Source organism: Piliocolobus tephrosceles, unplaced genomic scaffold (assembly GCF_002776525.5).
Source record: "Piliocolobus tephrosceles isolate RC106 unplaced genomic scaffold, ASM277652v3 unscaffolded_36648, whole genome shotgun sequence".
NCBI classification, from domain to species: Eukaryota; Metazoa; Chordata; class Mammalia; order Primates; family Cercopithecidae; genus Piliocolobus; species Piliocolobus tephrosceles.
This window is the reverse complement of record NW_022320585.1, coordinates 3,945-13,915: the sequence shown is the minus strand read 5'-3', so window position 1 is coordinate 13,915 and position 9,971 is coordinate 3,945. Positions and strand designations below refer to the sequence as shown.

At 46.5% G+C, this 9,971-nt stretch overlaps 1 protein-coding gene across 2 annotated transcripts; it reads left to right on the top strand.

The window, feature by feature from the left end:
• The first annotated feature begins 1,700 nt into the window (after positions 1-1,700).
• On the top strand, positions 1,701-9,434 carry LOC113222944 (putative killer cell immunoglobulin-like receptor-like protein KIR3DX1). 2 transcript variants are annotated; one of them, XM_026452518.1, is made up of 7 exons: positions 1,701-1,893; positions 2,107-2,142; positions 2,793-3,071; positions 4,243-4,548; positions 5,955-6,254; positions 6,913-6,963; positions 8,839-9,434. In XM_026452518.1, exons 1-7 carry the CDS (start codon positions 1,860-1,862, stop codon positions 9,033-9,035), a joined length of 1,203 nt encoding a protein of 400 aa, XP_026308303.1. In that variant the 5' UTR covers positions 1,701-1,859; the 3' UTR covers positions 9,036-9,434. The 2 variants fall into 2 exon arrangements, with proteins under 2 accessions (XP_026308303.1, XP_026308304.1); XM_026452519.1 differs by lacking the exon at positions 2,107-2,142.
• Positions 9,435-9,971: the final 537 nt, after the last annotated feature.

The following is a 9,971-nucleotide window of genomic DNA, read 5'->3' as shown; positions in this document are numbered from 1 at the left end:
CACTGGATTAAAACAGTTTAATTCACAAAGTTGTTGGCCTCCTTCCAGCGTGTAAACACTGCTGAGGTGTCTTCCTGGTAAGAAACTCATAAACACCGTGAAGCACATTTAGCAACATCAAATTAACAAGTTCTCCTCATTTTTAACCAATGCATGCTTCGTATTTTCAAGTGGCTATTTGTCCCGTGTGTTGGCTCAGAAGGAAACTGCTACTGAGGTCTTGAACTTTGCAAATCTCACTTCCAAGTCAATCAATTATAACACATTTTATGAAACATAGCACAATGTTTAATAAATGGCATCACTGATTTGTAAAAATTATTTCTCATAGGTGATATATTTGCTTTCGGGTACAGATATTTGTATCATAGCATTTATTCAACATATTTTTCTATCGTAGAATATACTTAAGTAAATGTTAACATCAAGTTCATCCTCTGTCATCTGTAATCAGGTATTTTCTGAGAAGTGGAAAAAACACCAGAATCTGACAACTGTTGCTGGCAGTTTTGAGGTCATCGCTCTGGAAAAAATGTGTTCTTGTCAGTTTATTTTTATCTTGACAGTCCCCATGTGTGTAGTCCCACCCTGGGGTGTGTACTCAGGGAAACTCACTCGTAAAACCCAGGACACACAGGTAAGAATGCTCCGGCCAATAATGCTCCAAAAAACAAAATGCCTGGTGAAAACATACATCATATCAGCCCAAAGGGACAAATACATTGAGGAATATGCAAGTGATTTACTGCAGTCTGTCTGTTGGTGAACAAACAAGAGCTATGCAGAGCATTAGGAGCAGAGCGGTATCATTTTGCAATCAAAAACACAAAACAAACTATCCTTTTGTGCTATATTTAAAATGTAAAAATTGTACATACATACACACACACAAATATTACCAGATGATAGCTATGATATGGAAGACACATATTTACAAAAATGACACAGAAAAGATCCAAAATTCTGTGTGTGTTGTTTTCATACGTTGGGAAGTTCTGGGCCAGATGAGAAACAAAGCATGAGTTGATACTATTTTTGTGAATATGCTGTTTTTTTTCAGTGTGGATTTCACAGGGCTTTTTTTCTTGCTAATTGTACTAATTTTTTAATAATATGAATTGGCTTTTGGGGAGAACCTTCAGCATTATATGCACATATGTTTGTGTTATTCACAGTTTATATATGTATGTAAATACACACACATAGAGAGAGAGTAGAGTTTTCTGGAAGAGAAAGATAGAGATCTGTGTCTTGAACTGTGAGTCAAGGAAGGATTTCAGAGAAAACATCAAGAACGAGGATTTTCACGCTCGCTTCTGTGTTAATAATGCAAAATCAATTTTTCTTGTTAACTTCTTGAAGCATAGGAGAAAAATTGAAGAACTTGAAAATCGTTCTCAATTTGCAAGCAATTAATTTGCAACTTTGAAAACAACAGGATAAACATTTCAGTTTTACTGTACTACCGTTTTACTACATTGACAATGTGTCTATTTTAATTTGGCAGGAGCACGTTGCATCACAGAAACCGAATCATGCGTAGTTCTCAAAAAAGGCAATAAGATATTAAGATATCATTCTACAATTTTGCACATAGAAAAATTAAACTTGAAATTTAGACGTTATCGATTGGTCGGTGCTGAGGTTCAAGGCAGGCCTTTTTTAGGGGCTCTTGAACCAAAAATACCATCTGCAAGTTTCCTGTGTCACCCGCTATGTTTACGGCAAGAGCTGGTCATCTTCCTGTGCGGTGGTCACCCTCTAAACTCTGCAAACTGAAACTGGAACCATGGTTACCACATCCTGTTCATTTTCCAATTTAGCTCAACCCCTGTGTCCTGCCCCATAGAAGTGGCACCATGGCCCCCAAACTCATCACCCTCCTGTGTCTGGGTAAGTCCTGGAAGGGAAAGGCAGACAGAGTTGGGATGGAAAATGCTCTCTTGAAGACCTGGCCTCTCCACAACCTGGGGCTGCAGGTGGGAAGCAGGCTCATGCACCCTCTGAATCCAGGCTGAGCGGACAAACCCAGTTACAAGGAGGGCAGGATTCACGTGAAGACAAGCGCTCTCGCGCTCTCTCTCTCTCTCTCTTTTTTTGGCCCAGGATTCTGTCTGAACCAGAAGATCTGCACACATGTGGGTGAGTCCTGTCTCAGTCCCAGGATGCTCTGTTGGCCAAACACAAATGATTCTCCAGGCAGGGAGGGAGGACACGAAGTCAGGCTGATGCAGATGACATGGGGAAGGCTTTGCATTGAGCACTGGGATCACGGGAAGGGGGTCCTCTGGAGACCCCAATTTCCATTTTGTTCTAGAAACCCTCCATAGGCAGCCCCTCGGGCTCATCCAATCTTCTGAAGGAGCCTGCGATGCTCAGAATCCGGCGTGTCTAGGGTTGGGTAGGAGTACTCTCTGCCGGGAGGAGGGGGACCCATGCCAGGCACTTGTGTTGGGAATTGTTAAATGAATTGATATATTTTCTGTATTATTTGAATCTGGTAGATTTCCTCCTTCTCCTCCATGTATAGATTTCTTGTTGTACACAAGAACTAGGAGCAACTTGGCTCAATATTGTATCATCATGCTTAGTAAAATGCTGTTCTGGGGAGACCTGCCATGTCCGCTCTGGGTGGGCTGTGTCCCTGGCTCACTACAGGTATCCCAGGGCATCAGGGGACCCCATGTGACGCGGCAAATCAGAACAATGTGAAGAAGGAAAAGCCCGCAGGGACAGTGGGAGAGAGCGGGCTCCACATTTCCCTCTCTAGGTTGTGCCTCCTTCTCTTCCAGGTGCTCAGGACGAACTCTCCCTGTCAGCCTGGCCGAGCCCTCTGGTTCCCCTAGGAGGACGTGTGACTCTCTCCTGTCATTCCCGTCTTCAGTTTGTCATGTTCACAATATTCCAAACAAGTGGGAGCCAAATCCGTGAGTCGTACACTGGCCTTTCCAACCACGTCACCATCAACGCTGTGACCCCAGGACACGCAGGGACCTACAAGTGTGCTGGAATTTACAAGCACACCTCAAAGCAGTCAGCTGGGAGCAAATCTCTGAACATCATCGTCACAGGTAGGAGAAGTCCAGCCCCCCCCATGTCCACCAGATGGCCCTTCCCAGGGTCCACACCCAGTGAAGCCAGAGTCATTGTGGGATTGCTAGTCATGCAGTAACTGTGGACACAGAAGCCGTCCTGAGAATTTAAAGAGAGGGTATTTCCTGTGAGGAATCAGGTACCCAGGTGGAGGAGGAGGAGGGAGGAAGCCGAGGCTGAGCAGTGGGAGAATCTGCCTGTGGAGTAGCAGACACAGGATGCTGGTATCAACTCCAGCAGGGTGGGTCCAGGGGGGAGCCATGTTGCCTGACCCCAGAACCAGTGTTTCCCTCAGGGAAGTCATTACCCTGCCTTGAAGGAGCCAGAGCCTTGGGGAAGTGACACTTCCCTTGGGAGATGAGTCCAGTGACTCAGTGGGACATGGATTGGGAAATGCACCCATTCCTCTCGTCCTCCTTCCCGGTCTCCTGACACTCATCCTTTCTCTCTCATGGATGTGCAGAGTGTCTCAAGGGAGTTAGAGACTCATCCTGTACAGTCAGGAAGGGAAAGTGTGGAGTGAGTCTCACATTCAAGGAGCTCAGAAGGAACAGAGAAGAGGTTGAGTCTTTCCACCAAGAGAGGGGGAAGCAGGTTGGTGTGAGGTAGGGAGATCCAGGCTATGAAACTCCTGGAGGATCTGAGTGGAGACTGGGACTGTGAGGAGCTGCTCAGCAAAAGAGTTTACCATGTTCTTCTGCCTAAATAGGGAAAAGGAGTTACTTCCACCCTCCCCAACAAGTAGTCACATCTACCCTCTTGGGTTCTGGGGCAAAAACCAGTTGTTTCCTTCAGTGTGAGCCTGTGAGGTTTCTTCTGATCCTCCAGAGATTTTTGTATTTTTCAACACACAGAATTGAAAAATAGTGAGGCTCATAACCTCACAGTCCCATGCCAGGGAGCCTAAGTCCAGCACCATGTTTTCTGAAGGTTCTCAAAGCACAGAGTAATTCCCATTTTCCTGGAGAACCACACATCTCCTATGGCTTCAAGTCAGACAATGGGGATCCACGCAGAGAGAACATGCACGCACACCAACAGCAAGGATGCTGACGGGCTTTGAGGGTGACGAGGGAGAGCTTCACCCTGAGGTCTCAGGCGAGGGGTAAGGAAGGAGACTCATGTGAACTCCTCTGTCTCTGCTCCCAGGCTTGTTCACAAAACCCTCCATCTCAGCGCACCCAAGCTCCCTGGTGCATGCAGGAGCCAGGGTGAGACTGTGCTGTCACTCAGAACTGGCATTTGATGAATTTATCTTATACAAAGAGGGGAACACACAGCATTCCCAGCAGTATGGTAAGATGATCCAGGCTGGGCACCACTTCTCCAAGGCTGTCTTCTCCATGGGTCCTATAACGCCTGCCCACGCAGGAGCCTACAGATGCTGTGGTTCTTTCAATCACTCCCGCTACATGTGGTCGGCTCCCAGTGACCCCCTGGACATTGTGATCACGGGTGAGTGTGGCTGGACCGTCCGTGGTCTTTTGGTGCCCTGGAAACTCCTCGGGGTGATGTGGTTGTTGATCAAACCGCCAGTAAAGGAAGAAAAATGCCGGAACACAGAAACACCAAGTATTATTAGAGGACCAGGGGAGGGGATGAAGGAAAGAGGGAGAAACAGAGAACTTGTGATAGTTAAAAAGAAAACAAGTTACAACCACACCTCAGTGTGGCAGAGACACTTTGCCACTGGCAGAGACTGTGACAGAGAATGTGAAACATACTGAGAGAGATTCGCAAACCTCGACAAGGGGCTGCTTTCCCTCAGCTCAGGCACTGAGTTGCCTTTTGGTGTTGGTTCCCCACGTGGGACCTGCAGCCCCGTTCCTCTGCCATGAGACGCAGGGACACACCACAAACTCCCACCTTCACCGCCCACTAGCGAAGCTCCTGGAGGATCTGAGTGGAGATTGGGACTTTGAGGTGTTTCTCCATAAAGGAGTTTAGCATGTCCTTCTGCCCAAAGAGGAAGCAGAGGCCACTTCCAACCTCTCCTACAAGTAGTCACGTCTAGCACCTCGGGGTGTGGGACCACGGCTACTGGTGCTGCAGTGTTCGTCTGTGAGGGTATTTCAGATTCTATGGAGATTCTTTCACTTTTCAACACACAGCATTGGGACTCTAACCTCATAGCTCCAGGTCGGGGAATCTAAGTCAGCACCATGTTTCCTGAGGGTTTCCAAGCAGAGAGTTATTTTCATGTTCCAGGAGGACCCCACATCTCATATGCTGTCTGGGCACAGTAAGCCTTAAAGATAGAGTCAAAAGCAAGGGAGAAGCAATGGAAAGAGGAGGCTTTAAAAAGGCACGCACACTCATCGAATCAGGATCATAGAGAGAACACAGATTGAGACAGCACTAGCGGACGTATGGAGTTTGCTCCTAACATAAGAAAATATATTTTTTTCCCAACACTAAGAGTAGTGTGGAGAAGGCTTTTGTTGTAAATGCCTTATGATGACTCAGGGGGATGTGGGTGGCCCAAGTGGACATCCAGGGACTTTAGAATGAGTTTGGCCTTCACTGCTTTGGTGACATCTTTGTCCACTATTCCTAGGCTCACACCCACAAGATTACACAGTAGGGAATCTCATCAGGATGGGCATGGCCATCTCGGTCCTGGTGGCCCTTGGATTCCTGATACTGGAGTCTGGCATGGTCAGAAAAAAAAAAAAAAAACCCAAAATGTAGGAGGAAGAGGAACATGAGAGAAAACCATGCACGATTTAGAACAATAGAGGGTTGGCATCAAATCTCCTGATCCCAGAAGGCTTTGGAAGGAAATTGCCATCGTATATGGGGTGAATTGTCTACTGAGAATATGGTGCAAAATAAGTAACCAAAGTCTCTTTTTCTTACAGGAAAATACAAAAAGCCCTCTCTCATCACCCGAGAGAACGCCGTGGTGGGTCCAGGAGATATAGTGACCTTGTTCTGCAGCTCAAGGATCCCATTTGACAAGTATCATCTATCCAGGAAGCAGGAGGCCCATGGTCACTGGCTCAGTGGAGGGCAGAGCCACAATGGAATATTCCAGGTCGACCTTCCTCTGTGCTTTGTGTCCCCAACCTCTGTTGGGAGCTACAGATGCTACGATGCTTTCAATGAGTCTCCCTATGAATGGTCAGCCCCCAGTGACCCACTGCACATTCCTGTCACAGGTGAGGAACCCACGCCTGCTGCATGTTCTGGTGCCAGCTACACCCTGGAGCTCTATCTGAGGGGCGTCCTGCTGGAGATCAGGAGATTTGAGGGGTTCTGAACAAAATGAAGCAGTGAGAAATACAATGAGAAAAAGAGAGGCTGAGAATGACCAGTGCAATCAGGGTACAGGATTGGAGACAGGGCACCTCCACCCTCTTCTCCACATCCTATGTAGAGGCTCACTTTGGGGTCCTATGTGTTCAGGTGAATGAATAATTGCATCAGGAGAAACACAGGAGGAGGTGAGGCCAGATAAGGTTTGGGGACATCAGAGGTTGCACCAGCCCTTTGCCCTTATTCATTTTCCAGGAGCTCCTCCTGACCTCTCAGCCCCAGAGAGATTTCCCCTTTGGTGAATGGAGATATTTATGACCCCGTTGTAGATAAGGTCTCTTGACATCAACGGGCATCTCTGAGCCCTCTGTCCCCTTTCACGTCTAGGGGAGAAAGTCTGTTCTCAAAGGATTCTGACAAGAGACCTCAGGACCCGCATTAGTCATTAGGTGAATGACAGAGTAGGCTGTGGGCAAGAGACAGACACACCACATAGAATGGTTCTGCTTCAGTGTGGTGAGGAATGACCCTTGTACACCCATTCTCTGTCTTTTTTCCTAGGAATCTCTGAGAGTGCTTGCCCGACACCCATGGAATCAAGCCCTGAAACTGGTGAGCAGAGAATTCTTCACCTAGTTTGTGAATTCCTGGGGAGACAGAAGTCTCCTTCTCCACCTGAAATCCTTTTTTTTTTTTTTTTTGAGATGGAGTCTTGCTCTGTCACCCAGGCTGGACTGCAGTGGCGCCATCTTGGCTCACTGCAAGCACTGCCTCCCGGGTTCCCGCCATTCTCCTGCCTCAGCCTCCCGAGTAGCTGGGACTACAGGCGCCCGCCACCCCGCCCAGCTAGTTTTTTGTATTTTTAGTAGAGACGGGGTTTCACCGTGTTAGCCAGGATGGTCTCGATCTCCTGACCTCGTGATCTGCCCGTCTCGGCCTCCCAAAGGGCTGGGATTACAGGCGTGAGCCACTGCGTCCGGCCTCCACCTGAAATCTTTATGGAAGTGGCTGTTTCCTGAGCAGCTGGAGGGGAACTTGGAATTAAGGGAGGGGGGTCCAAGTCCCCAGCACTGCGGTCATTGGTGCTGGTTGGGTGGTCGGTGAGAAAGGAAATTCTTGAAGGGAGCTGGCCGAGCTGAGGAAGGAGAGAAGAGTAAAGTCCATCTCTCGCCCCTGTCCAGGGTGCTGATCCTACAGGCTTGCAAAGAGGCAACGGAGGAACAAATGGAATCGACCCCACTATAGGAGGAGGAGAGAGCGTTTGGGGCTCAGGATGGTTGAGGCGTTCCCTGAGAATCATGAGCTTTAGTTGAGCTGATCCAGACACTCTTTAGCTTGAGCACATGGACACAATTCTATCCACATTTGGGAATTCATTCTCTTACATATCCAAGGCAGCCTTGTATCCAGAAAACCAAAGGGATCCATCAGTGCTGAACTTCGGTGCCAGTGTCTCTCTGGGAAAGGAGGTGCAGAAATGCACCCATCTGGGAACGTCAGTCCACTAGGGATATATCCAGTCTATGCAAGTAACGGTGGCCATTGTGTGGACGAGACCAAGAAAGAGAAAGCTTTGTCCCAATTTTCAGGAACACCACGTTCTGAGCCTGGTCCTGTCATTTTCCAAAACATCTTTTAAATGAACTCGTATACAATATTCTCTATTTTCTTCCCCAAAGAGCTGGTGTTCTGGCATGACTTTTGTAAAATTGATAGAGTGTAATATATATATATATATAGTGTGTGTGTATATATTACATATATATGTATATATATTACATAATATATATATTTGCATTTTCTCCATGTATCCACCTAAGTATTTGCTTTTATCATTTATCCTTTTCAGTTGCTTCTTGTCAGCCTCCCTATCTTGAATGCAAACTAATTGCTTATACTAATTGTAGTATTCTTGGATCCTAGAGACAAAAATGCTTAATGTGTTGCAGATACTATTCCATTTATTTGATTAAAACAGGTCGATCAGGTTAATAGATTAACAAAATGGGATGGAAATGCATAATTATGAGCCAGAGATGAGAAAGTATTGTCTGGGGTGAAGCAAAGGAAGGGTAACTGGCAACTCCAGTCTGTTCTCTTGTATTTTCCTGCTATTCAGAAAACCTGTAGCTCCAAATTCTCTTCTCTGCGTCTAAATTTTATGAATGGTGCAATATTGGGCATGCTTCTCTCAAGTAATTAGCTGATTTTAGAGACACATTGAGTATCAGAGAATAGCATGATCACTCCTATGTTTCCTCACATTCCCCCTCTTTCTGTGGTTCTCAGGGGCAGCTCATATCCTGAGATCATTACAGAACCCATCAGAATGCAAAGCTGCTCAATACAGAGATGTTCTCAGCTATGGATGAGGCTGAGAGGCTATGACCACTCAGGGGGATGTGGGTGACCAGAGTGGACATCCAGGGACTTTAGGATGAGTTTGGCCTTCACACCTTTGGTGACATCTTTGTCCACTATTCCTAGGCTCACACCCCCAGGATTACACAGCAGGGAATCTTATCAGGATGGGTGTGGCCGTCTTGGTCCTGGTGGTCATTGGAGTCCTGCTACTGGAGTCTTGCATCGTCAGAAAAAAAAAACCCAAACGCAAGAAGAAGAAGAACACAAAAGAAAACCATTCACCATTTAGAACAATAGAGGCTTGGAATCCAATCTCCTAATCCCAGAGGCTTTGGAAGGAAATTGTCAGAAATTGTCATCGTATGCTGGGTGAACTGTTTGCTGAGAATATGGAGTGAAAGAAATGGCCTCAGGTTTGAGATCTCTAGTTCGAAACTCTTCCTCAATTCAATTCTGATGTCTTCCCTTCCCACTGTCACTGACTTTCCTTGACTTCCCTCTCCGATTTGCTTACCTTATAAAATGAAGGTACGTCACTTGCGGCAGGTGTGGACCCACACAGATATAAACTCCATGCCCTGGTCTTCTTGTAATGCACTTTTATTATTATTATTATTTTTATTTTTAGATAGAGTCTCCCTCTGTCCCCCAGGCAGGACTGCAGTGGCGTGGTCTCGGCTCACTGCAACCTCCGCCTCCCGGGTTCAAGCGATTCTCCTGCCTCGGCCTCTGAAGTATCTGGGATTACAGGCTTGTGTCACCACGCCTGGCTAATTTTTTTGTATTTTTAGTAGAGATGGGGTTTCACCCTGTTAGCCAGGATGGTCTCAATCTCCTGATCTCGTGATCCGCCGGCCTCGGCCTCCCAAAGTGCTGGGATTCCAGGCTTGAGCCACCGCACCGGGCCTCATTTTTACAAACTTTTCGTTAAGATATTCCCTCATCTGTGCTACTGAGCTCTGTCTCGTCAGCTCAAGACGCAGAATATGGTTCACATGATGGAGTAAGTGAGTGAAAATAAGTTTGGAACTAACTAGTCCACAATAATTGCTAAAACGCTCTTGGGAATCCTCCAACGCTTCTCTCTCCATCAGCTGACACTTGGCACAGTTTCTTCAGAAATACCATAAGTTTCTTTTTTTTTAATTATTATTATTATACTTTAAGTTCTAGGGTACATGTGCACAACGTGCAGATTTGTTACATATGTATACATGTGCCATGTTCGTGTGCTGCACCCATTAACTTGTCATTTA

Excerpts from the sequence above, each read along its gene's own strand:
- LOC113222944 (XM_026452518.1), top strand. The coding sequence starts at position 1,860 with ATGGCCCCCAAACTCATCACCCTCCTGTGTCTGG. Across the intron at positions 2,143-2,792 it reads GAAGATCTGCACACATGTGG|GTGCTCAGGACGAACTCTCC; the intron begins GTGAGTCCTGTC and ends CTTCTCTTCCAG. Across the intron at positions 3,072-4,242 it reads TCTGAACATCATCGTCACAG|GCTTGTTCACAAAACCCTCC; the intron begins GTAGGAGAAGTC and ends CTCTGCTCCCAG.